The sequence below is a fragment of the Rhinoderma darwinii genome, chromosome 3 (genome assembly GCF_050947455.1).
Source record: "Rhinoderma darwinii isolate aRhiDar2 chromosome 3, aRhiDar2.hap1, whole genome shotgun sequence".
Lineage (NCBI taxonomy): Eukaryota > Metazoa > Chordata > Amphibia > Anura > Rhinodermatidae > Rhinoderma > Rhinoderma darwinii.
The window spans coordinates 237,729,476-237,747,645 of record NC_134689.1 but is presented as its reverse complement, the minus strand read 5'-3'; the positions used below and the strand labels follow the sequence as shown (position 1 = coordinate 237,747,645).

General features: G+C 42.5%; 1 protein-coding gene across 1 annotated transcript in view; it reads right to left on the bottom strand.

Annotated features, from left to right (window-relative positions):
* RBM28 (RNA binding motif protein 28) overlaps positions 1-18,170 on the bottom strand; it is a 54,997-nt gene that overhangs the window by 19,948 nt on the left and 16,879 nt on the right. Inside the window, exons 4-15 of the mRNA XM_075857564.1 lie at positions 17,743-17,818; positions 15,195-15,287; positions 12,837-12,908; positions 12,412-12,631; positions 11,844-12,016; positions 10,317-10,383; positions 9,779-9,888; positions 3,585-3,658; positions 3,026-3,161; positions 1,314-1,378; positions 817-975; positions 1-150 (exon numbers count right to left, since the gene is read on the bottom strand). Of these exons, the coding sequence (XP_075713679.1) occupies positions 1-150; positions 817-975; positions 1,314-1,378; positions 3,026-3,161; positions 3,585-3,658; positions 9,779-9,888; positions 10,317-10,383; positions 11,844-12,016; positions 12,412-12,631; positions 12,837-12,908; positions 15,195-15,287; positions 17,743-17,818 (1,395 nt within the window). The remainder of the gene's footprint in view (positions 151-816; positions 976-1,313; positions 1,379-3,025; positions 3,162-3,584; positions 3,659-9,778; positions 9,889-10,316; positions 10,384-11,843; positions 12,017-12,411; positions 12,632-12,836; positions 12,909-15,194; positions 15,288-17,742; positions 17,819-18,170) is intronic.

The window sequence follows — 18,170 nt, the reverse complement described above, 5'->3', positions numbered from 1 at the left end:
CTTCTTTGGCCCAAACAGGTCTGGATTGTTGTTCACCTGTCTCAGGGCTGCCAACGCATGCTCATGCTCGATAAACGCCACAAATGCATAACCCAGAGACTGCCCCATTATATTTCCTTCCATGCCTTTTATGTTTCTCATCACACGACACTGTATAGAAGACGACAATGTTTTAGTAGAAAAGAGAGTAGCATGTCGTGTAGGAAGGCTTTGCAGGAAGTCTTTGCTGAATGTGCATTTTGTATTTTTTTTTTTTTTTTTTTAAAAAGTAATGAAAAGGTTTTCATGGGAGGAAACAAAAATAAAAATGCAGCCTTCCAGGCCTTTGTTTCACCCAAAAGGGAATTAAATTGTAACTTTCTTTAAGAGAATAGTTCAGCTTTGGCTAAAAGAGCCTTCTTATGACAATTTACGTATATTACACTGCTAGGGCTCTCCCACTCAAACTCTGAGCTGGATCTCCCCAGTGAGGCGCTCTGAAGTGGCTGGTCAGGCGCAGCTGGAGATGCAGTCTTGACAGTAGTGATCATAAACTGCACACTTATTTCTCTGGCTGCACCAATCTATGGTGTAGTAACATAACGGACTTGTTTTGAGCTTATTATAATGAAATACTGGGTTCAGGGGACAAATGAAAGATAAATTAAGCCATTTTTTTTTTGGGGCGTTTTTGGAATAGACTGAGCAATGGTGGGGAGACCCAGGCATCGCCATGTTCTAGCTGGTGGGGCTGGAGTCGATAATGATTGAGAAGCCCTGGTTTAGGGCATGTCCTAATGTAGCAATTCTACTTTACACATTCATTCATCTTCTTACCTCTTTGATTTTTACAGAACGACTCCCACCAGCTGCATTTAAAAATAGCTGGCGCAGTTTTTTGTCATCCACCGATTTTGGAATGTTGTGAACACACAGACGAGTCTGGGAGACAAAAATATTCTGAGACCGCAACTTTTGTCGTTTTAGGTCTTCAAACTGAAAAATAAAACATATAAACACTTAACATACAAAAGTTACCAAACAGTGAGGCTAATCATACCCAGTGTTCTCCTATGCCATGGATAATGGAAAGAAAGTACACAATCTATTTTATAAACCAGGTGACTCTACTAAATAAATTGTCCTGCAGGCTAAATTAGGTATGTGCTCGTGTGTGTGATCCATCAGTAACTACTCGTTGCTTCATTATTTTTTGCAACAAAACACAAAAACCCTCAAGGAACTGGTACTTAAAGTACAGCAAAGTAATCAATTTGTTTTAGATACCCTCCTTTTGCAGATTAGATTTTTCCCAAAATAGAAGTAGTTCTTACCCGAGTTCTTTTTGCCATATCTTCTGGACTTACTCCTTCTGCGGCTTTTGTTCCTTCCCGAATCACTATGGGCACACAGATCAAACCAATAAACACAATTTTAGTTAGATTTATAGATATAAAAGTTATTTTAGCAGATTCAGTCAATTTGATTAAATATTTAGTTATTCAATGTAAGACATGATGGGAAAGTCTTTTAATAGGTGTGGAAGTCCATAGAATTTATATCAGCCATTAATTTCCATTGAGAGGATCCACTCACATAGTGCTAAACTCTCCACTGAAAACAAGCAATGGTATTCAACAAGATTGAAAGTTCCAACTACCAGGTCTCCAACAATCTAACTTTTTTTAATACCTGATGTTTCAGCAGAACAATCTTTAACCTATTACTGACCTGGATGAAAATACACTTGTTAAACGGCCAGGAACAGCTGTTACTGGCAATTTAACTAGTTAAATGTCGCAGTCAATAGCGACCGTGGCATTTAAACCGTTAAAAGCAGCACGATCGGGGGGGGGGGCGCCGATGGCTATCATGGCAGTCCAGGGGCCTAATAAAGACCCCACGGTCTGCCTTCTGTCTCTGCTAAGTCATGCCTCCGGCACAGAATAACAGAATCCTGCACAAATGACAATATACCGCAATACATTTGTATTGCAGTGTATTGTATCAGAGTTCTAGCAATCGCTGTTTCAAGCCCCCTGTGGGACTAATAAAAATGTGTAGAAGAAAGTTAAATACATTTGTCAGAAGCGTTAAAAAAAAAAAAAAATACAAAGATATTAGAAGTCAAAAAAAAAAAAAAAATCTCCCCAAGCACAATGTAAAAAAACAAAACAAATTGGTATCGTCCGTAAAAGTCCGAACTATTACAATATACCATTATTTAGCTAGAACGCCTTAAAAAAAAATTCGTGTTTTTTTTGGTCACCTTAGCGAAAAAAAAAAAAAGGAACAGTTTCCGTTTCCCAGTACATTATATGGTACTTTAAATGGTGCCAATAAAAACAACAACTACAACCGCAAAAAAAAAGCCCCCACACCACTTCATTGATGGAAAAATAAAAACGTTATGGCTCTTGCAAGGCAAGGAGTGAAAAATTAAACCGTAAACACGAAAAATAGCTGGGTTGTTAAGGGGTTTTATTCCACAGGATAGGTGATAAAAATCTTAATCCATGTGGGTCCGACCGCTGGGACCCCCACCAATCATGAGAATGGGCTTACCTTTCCATTCCTGGGAGCACCATAGGAATGGAGCGGTATTGAACATGCTTGGCCACCACTCCATTAACGTCTATGGGGCTGCTGAAGATAGCGCTCAGCAGCCACATAGAAATTAATAGAGCAGTGGCCAAGCATGTTCAATACCGCTCCATTCCTATGGGGCCCCCAGGAAAGGAAAGACTAGCCCGTTGAGGTCCTACCAGTCGGACCCCTACCGATCAGATATTTATCTTCTATCCTGTGGATAGGAGATACATAATGATTATTGGAAAACCCCATTGAGGCAGAATTCCATAGCTAACACGAGTTAAAGGGGTTTGGTATGATATTCTTTTTATTATGCATGACGAATAAGACACTGTGAACTACATATATTTATATAAGTGTACTCTATTACTCTTTCCACCACAGAACGGAGTGCCGCTGGGTGTAAAAATGACAGTTCTAGTCAGTCTGCACATGGTCACAGTAGTGTACTCACAGCCTTCCCTTGCTAGGTATAGGTTCCTGGTTCCTGTAGGTTTCTTCACTTTCGTTTGGCGTAGCTTCCCAGCTTCGTCTCGGCTCACAGCCAGATCCACAAACAGCTTCCTTCCAGCAAGTTTCAATCCTCCATTCTGAGTTGGGCCAACAATAAAATGGATGTGTTATGTAACAGTAAATTAATGCTAAAGTCTAGGGATTATCACAAACAACATACCACTGTGAAATCTTACAAATAGCTTGTATAGTATGAATGAAAGGAAAAAAAAATAAAAACATGTATAAACAAACAGGATTGAACAAAAAAAAAAAAACTGACTTGCATAGGTAGCGTAAAGCTTTTGAGTATCAAAAACATACAGAAAACGAACTGCTTTATGAATGCACATTAATCAGTCTTCACATACAGCTTCCGCATAACTGGAAAGAGCCAAAAGGTTCACAGCAATTTCCGAGCGCCACTGCCAATTAGTTCTACCAATCAGTGGGGGGTGGGGTACCTTTACGGCATATCTTAGCAATATACAATTAAAGTATTTAGGTAGATAACCCCTTACCTCTGACTCATCCTTGGCAGCTGCTAGGCATTTCTCTGTAGACTCTTTATCCACAAACTGTACAAAAGCACAACCTTAAAAATAAAACAAAGGATTTATGATGTGAAGAATTTATGTTCATCATATTACCTGATATCTATGAGATATCTATAAGAGGATGTGGTAAGATAGAAAAAAGGGAAGTAATAAATTGCAACAGGAAGGTAAATATAAATTAAAGGAATTATCAAAAGACAAAATGAGTGGTAGTCTGAAGACTGGAACCCCCACCATTCAGTAGAACAGAGTGTACGGAATCTTCAAGCTATAAATCAAAGGGGCGCAACCCCCTTTGTTCCAGCAATAAGTGCCGGTCTTCGTGCATGCCATCTTCGGACATGTCAGGAGAAAGAAAAATACACACAGGTGCCCTTTCATAACAGTAAGACTATAGAAGATCTGTCAACAGTGCTTTTCAAAAAGAGATTTAATTGAAGAGACAAAAACTACATTTCTAATAGCATCAAGAATTTACTCCTGGGGCACCTACAAAGAGCAAAAAAGGGGATACATGATGGCATCCCGGGTGGTCAAAGTCAGAAGTAGCAGATGCCAGTGTCAATGCATCGAAGCCACAGGTGGGTAAACATCTATAGAGAAATCTTTCTCCGTAGACAGCCTTTTCCACCACTTTGTAGAGTAATTTCGATTTGGTTAAGTTAGGGGCCTTTCACATATGTCCGGCGTCCACTTCAGTTTACCTTCGGCGCATTGAAAAAAAAGCCAGAGGCATACTGATGCTAGAACGGATCTCAGTTTCTATGGGATCTGTTCTGGCACGTGGGACATCAGTTGTGGCGCCGTACCTTCCTGGGAGCGGGATACAAAAATGTTACCTGCAGCGTTTTTGGTTCCAGCTCCCAAGGAGGTCCGGCGCCGTATACTATCTATTTTAATGGTGGACGGATGAACGCCGGGTGCTGCTGCATCCACCTTCCAGCAGCACCCGGCGGGAATGAGCTAGGAGCGGAATTCCCGGTCATAGCATTGCTGGGGATTCCGCTCCAGGCGGACACCCTGACGACTACCCTCCCACCCATGCCTGCCTTAGGGGTGTGCGCCATGTGCACATGGCGCATCACCCCAGCAGGTGGAAGGGGGCGCTGCGCTGGCTCCCTTCCTCTGCTTGTTTCAGAAGCACCCAGGCCCAGCGACTCAGTCGCCTTTCCGCCCGGACACTTCTTTACTCCGTGGCGTCGCTGCCGCTGTAGCAGCCATAGCGGCGACACTGGGCATGAGGGCGCCCGTCGGGACGGGGGACCCCACCCCACCCATGGCCGGCAGCACCACTAGCAGCCACTGTTACTGCGGTAGAGATGCCACTATAGCAGAGCAGGGAGGTATCTCCCTGCTCTATCTACTAGCGGCACTGTAGCTCCCTGAAGGAGCAGAATCCCCGTGTGGCTGGGGATTCCACTCCTGGAGCGCTCCATTTGAGGTCTCGGTCCATATATGGACAGTGACATCAGGGGAAACTCCTGAAGCGGAATCCCCGTCCACAGCGTTTCAGACTCTGTGATGTCACTGTCCATAAATGGACACAGACGACAGGGGCTTCTCCTGGAGTGGAAACCAAGGTCACAGCGTCGGCAACACTGTGTACGGGGAATTTGCTTCAGGAGTTGGCCCTGATGCCACTGTCAATATATGGACAGATACATGAAGAGGAGCACTCCATGGAGCGGAATCCCTGGCCAAAGGGGCATTTCGCTTCTTCAGGGAGCTACAGTGGCGCTATCTACAGGGAGGAGGGGGTGGGCTTTGTGGTGCTACCTGCAAGGGGCCTGTGTGGCGCTACCTACAACGGGCCTGTGTGGCGCTATATACAGGGGGGGGCAGGTGGCACTGCAGTATTATCTACAGGGGGTGTGTGGCACTATATACAGGGGCACACTTTCAGAGCCTAGACTACCATTTTGTGGATCATTGTGGTAAAAACGTATCTTAAAAACGGATGGTAAAAACTGAGGACAACTGATGGTTTTGTAGTAAAAATCGTGAAAAAGCCTGATGGCAACGGATACATTTTTGCATCAGTTTTTGCATCGGTTGTAATCACAAGAAAAAAAAAAAACGATGGCGATACTAGACACATGCGAACGGACCCCAAGGGCCGGTTCACATCAGCGTTCGCTTTCTGTTCAGGGGTTTCCGTTTTACTTTCCGTTGAGGGGTTCACCCGACGGAACCCCTGAACGGAAAGCGAATGCTGATGTGAACCGGCCTTAAGGGCCTGTTCACATCACCGTTCGCTTTCTGTTCCGGGGTTCCGTCTGAGGTTTCCGTCGGGTGAGATCAATGGTGACTGAAACGGAAGCTGTGCTGTCACTTTCACTTTCCGTATTGGGGTTCACCCAACGGAAACCTCCGATGGAACCCCGGAACGGAAAGTGAACGGTGATGTGAACAGGCCCTAACTGGTGATGTTAAAGAGGATCTGTCACCAGATTTTGCAACCCCTATCTCCTATTGCAGCAGATAGGCGCTGCAATGTAGATAAGAGTAACGTTTTGTTTTTTTAAAAACGAGCATTTTTGGCCAAGTTATGACCATTTTTATATTTATGCAAATGAGGCTTTCTAAAGTACAACTGGGCGTGTTTAAAGTTAAAGTACAACTGGGCGTGTATTATGTGCGTACATCGGGGTGTTTTTACTTCTTTTACTAGCTGGGCGTTCTGACGAGAAGTATCATCCACTTCTCTTCACAACGCCCAGCTTCTGGCAGTGCAGACACACAGCGTGTTCTCGAGAGATCACGCTGTGACGTCACTCACTTCCTGCCCCAGGTCCTGCATCGTGTCGGACCAGTGAGGACACATCGGCACCAGAGGCTACATTTGATTCTGCAGCAGCATCGGCGTTTGCAGGTAAGTCGATGTAGCTACTTACCTGCAAACGCCGATGATGCTGCAGAATCAACTGTAGCCTCTGGTGCAGATGTGTCCTCGCTCGTCCGACACGATGCAGGACCTGGGTCAGGAAGTGAGTGACGTCACAGCGTGATCTCTCGAGAACACGCTGTGTGTCTGTGCACTGCCAGAAGCTGGGCGTTGTGAAGAGAAGTGGATGATGCCGATTCGTCAGCATCATACACTTCTATTCACAACGCCCAGCTAGTAAAAGAAGTAAAAACGCCCAGATGTACATACACAATACACGCCCAGTTGTACTTTAACGTTAAAACACGCCCAGTTGTACTTTAGAAAGCCTCATTTGCATAAATATGAAAATGGTCATAACTTGGCCAAAAATGCTCGTTTAAAAAAAAAGAAACCTTACTCTTATCTACATTGCAGCGCCGATCTGCTGCAATAGGAGATAGGGGTTGCAAAATCTGGTGACAGAGCCTCTTTAACTACTGCCCATCCTTCCTTGAGAAATATTTCTCTCCACCAGTCTGTAAATTAGGGGTTTGCTATCAGTGATTACAATACATTTATATGTTTAACCCCTTCAGGACTGAGCCTGCTTTGGCCTTGTTGACGTAGCCGATTTTTTACCTATCCAAGCGATTGAGCGATTCTTATTTTTCAAGGACGTTACAAGGCTTAGAACTTTAGCAGCAATTTCTCACATTTCCAAGAAAATTTCCAAAACCTATTTTTATAGGTACCAGTTCAGTTGTGAAGTGGCTTTTAGGGCCTTATATATTAGAAACCCCCATCAGTCATCCCATTTTAAAAACGGCACCCCTCAAAGTATTCAAAACAGTATTTAGAAAGTTTCTTAACCCTTTAGGTGTTTCACAGGAATTAAAGCAAAGTAAAGGTGAAACTTACAAATTTCTTTTTTTTGTCAGAAAACCCATTATAATCCATTTTTTTCTGTAACACAAAAGGTTTTACCCAAGAAACGCAACTCAATATTTATTGCCCAGGTTATGCAGTTTTTAGAAATATCCCACATGTGGCCCTAGTGTGGTAATGGACTGAAGCACCGGCCTCAGAAGCAAAAGGAGCACCTAGGGGATTTTGGGACCTCCTTTTTATTAGAATATATTTTAGGCACCTTGTCAGGTTTGAAGAGGTCTTGTGGTGCCAAAACAGTGGAAACACCATTTGACAAACTACACCCCTCAAGGAATTTAGAGTGGTATAAGGAGCATTTTAACCACACAGGCTTTTTCCTGAAATTAGTGGAATTTGTCCACAAAAATGTAAATCTAATTTTTTTCAAATAAAACTAGAGATTATCCATTTTTACAAGGCATAAAGAAGAAAAAGCACTCGCGGCAGTAGGGAAGGAGCGCTATTTGGCTTTTGGAGATCAAGTTTGCTGGAATGGTTTTCGGGTGTCATGTCGCATTTGTAAAGTCTTAGGGGGACCAAAACAGTGGACACCCCCCAGAAGTGACCCATTTGGGAAACTACAGCTCTAAAATAATCTAGGGGTATAGTGAGCATTTTGATTCCACAGGTCTTTTGCTGAATTTAGTGTAATTAAGCCATGAAAACATCTGTTTTTTATTATTATTTTTTTTACGGCGTTCACCGTGCATTCTAAATGACATATTTAATTTATTCTGCGGGTCGATGCGATTACGGCGATACCATATGTATATAGGTATATTTGTTGTTTTTGTGTCGCCATATTCTAAGAGCTATAACTTTTTTATTTTTCCATCAAGAAAGTTGTGTGCGGGCTGTTTTTTGCTGAACAAACTGTAGTTTTTATTGGTACCATTCTTGGGTACATGCGACATTGATCCCAATTTATTACATTTTTTGGGAGCGGAAGTGACTACAAATAGCGATTCTGGTATAGTTTTTTTATGGCGTCACCGCGAGGGATAAATAATATTATTATATTTTTATAGTTCAGGCAGTTACGGACGCGGCGATACCAATTATGCATATTTTATTATTTTCATCTTTTTCTAATAAAAGTACTTTATAAAGGGTGAGTTTTAATTTCATTACTTTGAACATTTTTTTATACTTTTTTTTTTTTTTTTTTTTTTTTAGTCCCACTAGTGGTTATACCCTGCAACATTTATGTATTGCAGGGTATTATTCCTGTCAGTTTGACACGGACAGGCAGCGTATTAGATCGCCTTCTGTAGATGGCAGATTTGGAGGCCTTTGTTAGGCCTCCGGTTGCCACAGCAACCATTGGCACCATGCAATCGCGCTGCGGGGTGCCGATGTTGTAACAACTTAAATGCTGCGGTCGCCATTGACAGCTGCATTTAAGAGGTTAATCAGTGGCGATAAACGCTGTGATCCGACCCGATGCTTACCCCCAGTACTAAGGCTGCTAGTAGCAGCCTGTACTGGGAGATGCCGGGCTGCGGGGAATGCCTGTGCACTACGTTAGGAGCACACGTAGATCAACGGGCTGCAGGCACAAGTACCAGCGCTGAAGCCCGTTAATCTACGTGGGGTGGTCGAGAAGGAGTTAAAGGGGTATTCCAGGGTCCTAGCACTTTTAACCTATCCAGTGGATAGGTGAAAAATGTTGATCGGTTGGGGTCCGACAACTGGGACCCCCACAGATCGGCAGCATAGCGCTTGGCCGTTTCCGTCAGCCTTATAGACTTGGATGGAGCGGCACCGCAAGTGCCCGGCCTCCGCTCCATTTAAACTCTACCTACATCTTGCGGCTGGGTCCCCCGTTTTGGCGCTCAATGGAGGTCCCAGTGGTCAGACCCCGACCAATTTTTATCCTATCCAGTTGATGAAAAATGCTTGAGTCTGGAACAACCCTTTAAAATCAACAGAATTGCTTCTCATTCCAGGATTTATTAACACTTTGTGAAGCCATGTTCACACATAGTTTTTTTTGCAGGCGGAAAAATCTGGCTCAAAACTCCTTCAGGAATTTTGAGGCAGATTTTGACCTGCCTGCAAACTCCTGCCGCGATTGTCATATAGTTTTTTTTCACCCACGGCCATTTAGCGCCGCTGCAAAAAACACTTTCTCTGCCTCCCTTCGATTTTAGTGGAAGTTCAGAGGCGGAACCGCGTCAAGTAAAAGCATGCCACTTTTTTTTTTTTTTACAGCGAGCCGCTAAAAACCGTCACGGAAGAAAAACACCTTTATCTCCCATTAGAATCAATGCCGTTTTTTGCCGGAGATCCCGACGTGGTTTCCATGTCAAAAAACGAAGTGTGAACTGGGCCTTAAAGTCTATTCACACAATATTGGGCTGACCTTTAGAGTGCTCTGTATCAGGGTGCAGCACTATCCGGACATATTTAATGTTTCCATATTTCAGTAACAATTCTTCAACATCTTCTTCTTCAGAGTTAAAAGACAGGTTCCTACAGCACAAAAACAACACGAACAAAAGATACAGTACAGAGTTTATACAATTTGCCTCATTTTTGTATGCGCTTTAAACCCAAATTGACTACTCAATTTTTCATGCACAGTAAATGGTAGTATGTCGTGTTTTCAAATGTAAAATGACACAGCTATTCAACGCATGACAGATTCCAGCAACGCAGGTCAAAATGTCAAGATAGAAATAGAAGTTTGGTTAGAGCACATTAAAATCAGAAACCCCGTTACATTACAGAACTCAAAAATGGACTACATTTTTTACCCATGCGCTTTCTTCAACGGGTCCCATAAAATCAGGCACACAAATACTGGCTTGTGTGAACATAGTATTGGATTTTTTTTATCCGCATTTTGCATAGGCAATTATGTTTTTGGCAAAGAGACCTCTACAGAGCTAATGCTTCACCTTATGAACAATGTTTTTCCCTCATTGACGTCTGACGGCAATTGTTTCTTCTTCACTTTAGTTTTAGCTAGAAAACAAATAAAAACATTTTAGTCAGTTCACATTAGTAAACTAAAGATTAACTCAAGTGCTAATGACCCATTACAGGGATTTTCACATTACATCACTCTAGGCAATGTATTATTGCTCAGAATGCGGATTATAAAGCCTAACACACATCACAGAAGGGTGGGGAAAAAAACGAACTCATTTATCCAGATATTTTAGTTGACAAGCACAAGGCAGTGCCCATATGAACACTGAGCAACTTGGATAGACTTCATGCTCTTTATACTGATTGACAGTAGCTGCTGTGTGTTCACATTTAGTAAACCAGGAGTAAAAAGATACACTATCCTTCATATAGGCATGTGCGGCCAACAGCTACATTAACCCCTAGGTGAACCACTTACGCAACTGTACGTCCTGGTGGCCAGTGTCTTAGCGCACCAGGACGTTCAGTTACTATGCGGTTCCCGGTGCACTCTCGGCGACAGTGTGCATCGGGAACCGAGAGGTCAGCTGTCCCCGACAGCTGACACTCCACTGTTGCCGATCAGCGACTCATCGCTGCAGATTTCGGCAATTAACCCCTTAAATGCGGCGATCGATTGCGATCGCCGCATTTAGGGAGTTTGCAGCACAACGGCAGCCCACATGCAATCATGGGCAGCTCCGGGTCTGCCATGTATGGAAGCCTATGAGAAACAGTCTCTGGCTGACAGTTGGAATACATTACACTACCTAGGTAGTTTAATATATTCCAGCAGCAATCAGTGCTGTAAGTAAGAAAACAAAAAAAAAAGTTAATAAAAATGTTTTATTAAAGTGTAAAAATAAAAAAGATATAAGTCAAAAAAAACAAACTGCTTTTTTTCCCCATATAATAAGTCTTTTATTATAGGAATAAAATGAAGACATAAAAAAAGTACACATATTTGGTATCACTGCGTTCGTAATGACCCAAACTATAAAGCTATAATGTTATTTCTCCTGCACGGTGAACACTGCAAAAAAAATAAACGAAAACCAAAGGCAGAATCACAATTTTTTGGTCACCACCCCTCACAAAATATAGAATAAAAAGTGATCAAAAAGTCGCATGTACGCCAAAATAATACCAATTAAAACTAAAACCCGTCCCGCAAAAAACAAGCCCTTACAGAGCTTTTTTGACTGAAAAATAAAAAAATGGACCACTGCATCTAAGGGGAAAACTTAGATTTTGGCCTGCTGCAGTGAAGTGTCGGCTGTAACATACAGCCGACAACCGTTCAGTATCCATTACTTTCCCTTGGGGGCTGCCACGAACATGTACTTGGCATGTCACCAAGGGGTTAATGCCAATCGCAGTAAAAAAAACTGCATGCGATTTAGCAGTGCGGTTTTCGGCCACGCTACACGACCGCACTGTGTGAGTAGATCCTACGTTTTTATTGTGCTTGCAATGACATGTATTGGAACAACCCTGTTAATAACCTGATGTACCTTTCTTTTTACTCTCAGAGTCGGAGTCTCCTGACTCATCTTCCATATCACTCTCCTGACCAGAGTCTGCAGATACATCCTCCTCATCATCATCACTATCACTATCCTCTTCCTGATCATCTTCACTATCTTTATCCACTTTGCTTTTTGTAGTCTGAGGTTTCTTAACCAACCTAAAAAACATAAAACATTTACAAAAGGAGTCATACACAGAGTGATACGCATATACAAATTAGTCCATTAAATGTTGGCAATAAAAGAAACACAAACAAATATTAAACACGTAAACGTATATCCTCTAGCAATTACTTTGGCATTTCACCAGTGTTAATTCATCTTAGTTCTCAAAACCTGCAAACCCCTTCATAATTTCTTTCAGATGTTTGTTATATTAAAGCGTGTGAGTACTAGAACCCCCTGCATTGTCCTCCTTTACCAGCGAAATTGTTCATTTAATAGTGGAATACACCAAAAGAAATGCAGGGAGCAGAAGTGACGTAAGAGAAATAGAACCCTAAAAAGAAAGAGAGTAATTCCTTCCTTATGCGTGGCAGATACCCGCACTTACATTGTATTGCCTTTCATTTTCTGTTGTGGAGTTTCTTTCTCATCTTCTGACTCCTCTTCTGGTGTATTATCTTCCTCACTTGAATCTTCCTTTTCCTCTTCCACCTCCGAGTCGCCTCCATCTTTCAATGAAGTTTTATCGTTGCCATCTGATGAATCTTCAGAATCTGATTTATCTTCGCCCTGGTCCAACTTCTTGCTACTTTGCTTGGTTTCTGGAACTAATTTAGGAATATTATTGTACATATTAGTTATCTTTAACCTCAGAACCGTTTTACAAGATTTTAACAACTTTTATTTGTTCCGCCGATGTTTATCAGTCTATGTATCATGATTTTTGGATTTAAAGGTTCCCACTTGTACAATACTCAAGCCGTAGATTTTAAACTTTATCAAACTGGGAAGAAAAAAAAATAGTTAACTTACCACTGGATGTTACTCCCTGAGTTGCTGTGTATTTATCCTTTGCAACAGCCCAGTCAACAGCAACAGTTCGGCCTATGTAGAAGAAAAGATAAAAAAAAGTAGAATCAAAAGCATTCCTTTCACAATATTACTTTGCAACCTAAAAATGCCAAAGACTATAAGCTCTCTGTATCAGGTCATTTGCTTTTTTGGATCATGCAGCCTGAAGAGGAGAATTTTTGTACTCACCGTAAAATCTCTCAGTCTTCATTGGGGGACACAAAAAACAATGGAATATCCTAAAGTCCATGCAGTGGGAAAAAGACGAGAAGAAGGTTGTCTATTAGGATGGCTGAGCCGCCACGGTCTGAGACGCTAGTAATGAAGGCTCGCACCTTGCAGAACGTGGTGAAGGTATTGATAAAGGACCAGGCAGCAGCCCTGCGCACCTGAAGAGGCCAGAATTTGGGAGGAATGCTCCAAGATCCGGAAAGGGATAACCCGTGCATTCGCATCGCAGTAAAAGAGTCCGAACACATGAAGGAAAAGGATATACAAAACACAAGCGAAAGCCTGCTGGACATGCAGGTTGTGAATGGAGCGCTCCCCAGGATTAGAGGAACAAAAGGAAGACAATACAGCTCTTTTGAGGTGGAAGGGACCTGCATGGGAGGGAAAGGCACCAGACACAGTACCACATGATTCTGGGAAAAAAAATAATTAAAAAAAGGGGGAAGGGACAGGAGAGAGCAGACTCGCAGGATGGAGGAAAGCTGAGGGGCCTGGAAAGGGGAAGCTGGAGAGCAACCAAAAAACTGGTACAGCTCTTGCAGGAGCTCAGTAGGCATGTAAGAGAGGAACCACGTGTGCAACAATGAGCAGAAAGACTGAATATGGGACCTGGGTACAGTAGGGATCACATTATTCAGCGAAACAGCTCGCAGGGTGCCAGGGTCTGTCTGTGATGAGGCTGACAACATTTGTATGTCAGGAGCGTTTTGGCTGGTGCTGAGCCACAAGAATGGCAGGAACTCCTTCCATCTAACCTTCCTGAGCAACCGAAGAAAAAGCAGAGGTGGGGTGAAGAGGTAGGGTAGTGAGAACGAAGCCCATGTTGATACCAGAGCGTCCGTTGCGACTACCATAGGGTCGCAGGACTTGGATATTTGACACGGTACCATGGTTCATCTTTGAGAAGCAATGCGGTAAATGCCTGGGGTGCCCCAACACTCCGAGAGCTGAGCCAAGATAACGGGGTGGGGAACCAACGCTCTAGGGACTAGACATTCATGATTAAGTCAGATGGCGACCAAAATGTCTGTTCCGAAAAGGTGGATGGCAGATATTGCAGAAACGAGGAGTTTAGTCCAAAAGAGGATCTGAGCCGCATCTTTCATTTCGGTTTGCCGTGTCTGCCGCCCAGGTGCTTAACATTGGCCGTGGCATAGTCCACTTGAAAGAGATTGCACTAAGCTTCAGAATGTTAGAACAGTCAGTAGGACATACCAATACCTCGAGGAAGATGTTGGCAACACCACCTAAAAAGATTTCTACGTGAAGCCTTATATTTGGCCAGAGAGGAAATAGCCCTGCAATGGATGGACCATAGATCCACATCTCATTTCATGTGGAGAAATCTAGCCAACTCCAGTCCCATTTAACCGTATAGTACATGAAAGGAAGGTGCCGTACCATAGAATTTGACATGGTGTGGGGTTTGTAATGTGCCTTCTCGTCTACTCTCTATAACCCACAGTCCATCTCTATATCTTTACCAGCTCTCTGTAAGAAAGTTTAACATTAAGGACCTCCCAACATGTAATCCGAGGACTTCCAATTCTATAAATGAACTGCTCTATTACTATGAAGTCGTAACAGCCCAAAACCATGATATTTTTTTTTACGTCTCCGTACGCAATGACATTCCTACAAGTTCTTAGCTCTGTACTGTTTTTTTCTGATACTCCCCCAAATGATTTTGATTGTAACCATTCTGTGCTTTAATAAAATGAGTAAAACAAAAAAAAAAAAAAAACATTGCATCCTGACCCATCCCCAATCCTCAGACCTTGGTGTGCGGTTTATTTCCAGAAGCACCAGTTACCTTCTTTCATTGCACTGCCTTTTGGAGAAATGAAGTAATAAAAAAGGTCCTCTGGCTTTAGGCTAAATCTTGATGGAGCCACAACTTTACCCTCTGGGGAAAAAAGTTTCGAAGACAGGAAAACGCCGAAGTAGCAGAATCGCTTTATCATGACCAGCAGGAGACATTGTGTAGCCCTAACCAAGTTTGCGAGGGCTTTCTTGAAATGCTAATTTCTATCCACAATACAGCATAGCAAACAGGCATATATCAGTAACATATGTAAGTCTGCTTACCTTTTATACTCTTCATATTTGTTCCTTTCAAAGCTTGGCTGGCTTCTAGCATGTTCTTGAACTGCACAAAGGCAAACCCTCGCATCTTCCCATCTGTTGGACAAAGCACATTCATTACTAGTGATCTCGAAAATAAATATGAACAACTCAGTCTATGACAACTTATCCAAGAAACCTAAATCTGTCCATACACTGTGCAAGAGTTTCTGAAGCCATGAAGATGATACATATGCCACGTATCAAAATTATTGTAAGTCATGTTGCGATTGTGCCTTAAATAGGCAAAGTTTTATTGAACTATGTGGGGTTTTGTTTTTTGCTTTCTGTTGGAACGGACATAAAGAGGCATCCCATATAAGTTAGAGTGGGGATCCTCTGCAATGAGAGGCTTTCGCTCTAAACCACCACAGGTCTATTCTACCTGTCAAAAAAAAAAAAAAAATAGAATATTTCCTTACAGAGTGAAATCTGGCTAATGGCATTTGCCAAACTTAGAGAAAAATGTTAACGTAAGATGATTTACTAAGATTTTGTAGAATTACTTAAAGAGAACTTGTCACCAGGACAGACCTCTAAGGGGGAGTTCACAGAGTTTTTTGACGCGGAAACCGCGCCGCAAAACGCGCAAAAAAACCGGCCGAAAATGCCTCCCATTGATTTCAATGGGAGGCGGAGGCGTCTTTTTCCCCGCGAGCGGAAAAACTGTCTCGCAGGAAAAAGAAGGGACATGGCCTATCTTTGGGCATTTACGCCTCTGACCTCCCATTGACATCAATGGGAGGCAGAGAAAGCGTATTTCGCTGCATTTTATGCCAGCGGCGCTCAATGGCCACGGGAAAAAGACACCACGAAAATCGGCGTGCAGGCAGAGGAAACTCTACCTCAAAATTCCAAACGGCATTTTGAGGCAGATTTTCCTCCTGCAAAAAAACTCTGTGTGAACCTAGACTTAATTGAAGTATCAGATTTATGTCATAATAGAGTAATACTAATGATTGCAAATTTTATCCACTAAACAGCCCCACAAACAGGAATACTGAAAAGAAAGCACTTCTTGCCTCTGTGTAAGCACATGGTGTATCACATTCTAAGCTGCTCTCAAAAGGATAAGGTGACACATCCATTAAAGAGTAACTTCATCCAAGTCATTTCAGCAAACTTATAGTGAGTGACATGTCAAAAATTTTGATCAGTGGGGGTACAGGTGCCGAAACGCCCAGCAACTGCTAAAACAAACTCTACAGCTGCGATGCGCAATCCTAGTATGCCTAAAGACAGACTCACATAGAAAGTCTATGAACACGTCATCAGGCTGAAGATCCATTTCAGAGCAGCGGGTGGTTGAGAGGCATCATCTAATAAAACATACGACTCATTCATACGGATGTTCTTATTTCATCAGGTCTGTCATAGTTACAGGTTCTCTTTGAACATGTGTTATTTTAACCCCTAAATGCACCATTACTTAACCATACAATTACGTCATGGTGATCGAGCAGGCACACCACAGGATCCCGGTGGAGATTGACAACCAGGCTCACACTAACTGCCAAGATCAGAAAAACCTCTGAACCCCAACGTTTAACCCCTCAAATGCTATGGTCAATAGCAACTGTGGGATCCAAGTTGTTTAATAGAGGGAGGTGACGATGGAATCACTGCAACGTTCTAAATCGAAGTGCTCTAAAACCACTTCACACAAAAGCGATAGAACTCTGAAATTGGAGAGGACAGCATAAACCAGTTGACAGGTTTGCTTTAACCCCTTAATGACTGCCGATAAGCCTTTTCACGGCAGTCATTAGTGGGCTTTATTCTACAGCGCTGCCATTCCACGGCGCTGCATCAGAATAAAGTAAACAGAGCAGGGAGCTGTCAAATCTCCCTGCTCCCAGCTGCCAGATGTAGCTGAGGGCTGGGGGCGTCCCTGCTCGACCGGGTGAGATCGATATTAGTATCGATCTCACCCGTTTAACCCTTCAGATGCGGTGCTCAATAGCGTGCAACGCATCGGAGTGGTTTTGGAGAGAGGGAGCTCCCTCTCATCCCACCGACACCTGGTGATAAGATCGCCGAGTGTCTGTGTCTCCGCTGGCAGCCGGGGGCCTAATAAAGGCCCCCAGGTCTGCCTGTAGTGTATGCCTGCTAGGTCATGCCTCTGGCATGTCCTAGCAGATGCCTGTCTGTTTTAAACGGACAGGCAGTAATACACTGCAATACAAAAGTATTGCAGTGTATTATAATAGCGATCAGAAGATCGCATATTAAAGTCCCCTAGTGGGACTAGTATAAAAGTAAAAAAAAGTTGAATAAAGTTAATTTAAAAAAAACTCTTTCCCCTAACAAAATACTTTGTAAGACAATGGAAAAACGTAAAAAAACGGCTTGGTCATTAGGGCCAAGAATGCAAGCAGGGGGAAGGGGTTAAAGGGATAGACATTTGATACAGCTTTCTTCTACTACAGCTTTCTTCCAATCTATATTTAAAATTATGCAGTGATATATTTATTTTTTTCTTTTAAAAAGCTCAATCAAAAATAATTCAAACCTGGCTTTTTTGGTATGTTGACCTCTATCACAGACCCAAAGGTGGAAAAATGTGTCTTGAGATCTTCTTCAGCACACTGTTATGTGAAATAATGCAAAACAATTACAATCTATTTTAACCGGACATAAAAGTTGCACACAAGTAAATGTTTGACCATTTCAGGTGTAGTTTAATAGCAGGAAAACACAGAGCTAAATATTCCACCATTCCAAAAGATAAATACATTCCAAATTCACACTGGTAATATCCTATCTTAGATCATCATATAATGAACTCACACAAGCATCTGACTACAAATGGAACAATTTAACTAAGAAAAATGATTCCAATCAAAAATGATAATCCTTTGTTTATTATATTGCTCAAACACAATATATGGTATAGTGCCAAGGGACTGGCGCAGGGCAAATGTGGTGCCTATTTTCAAA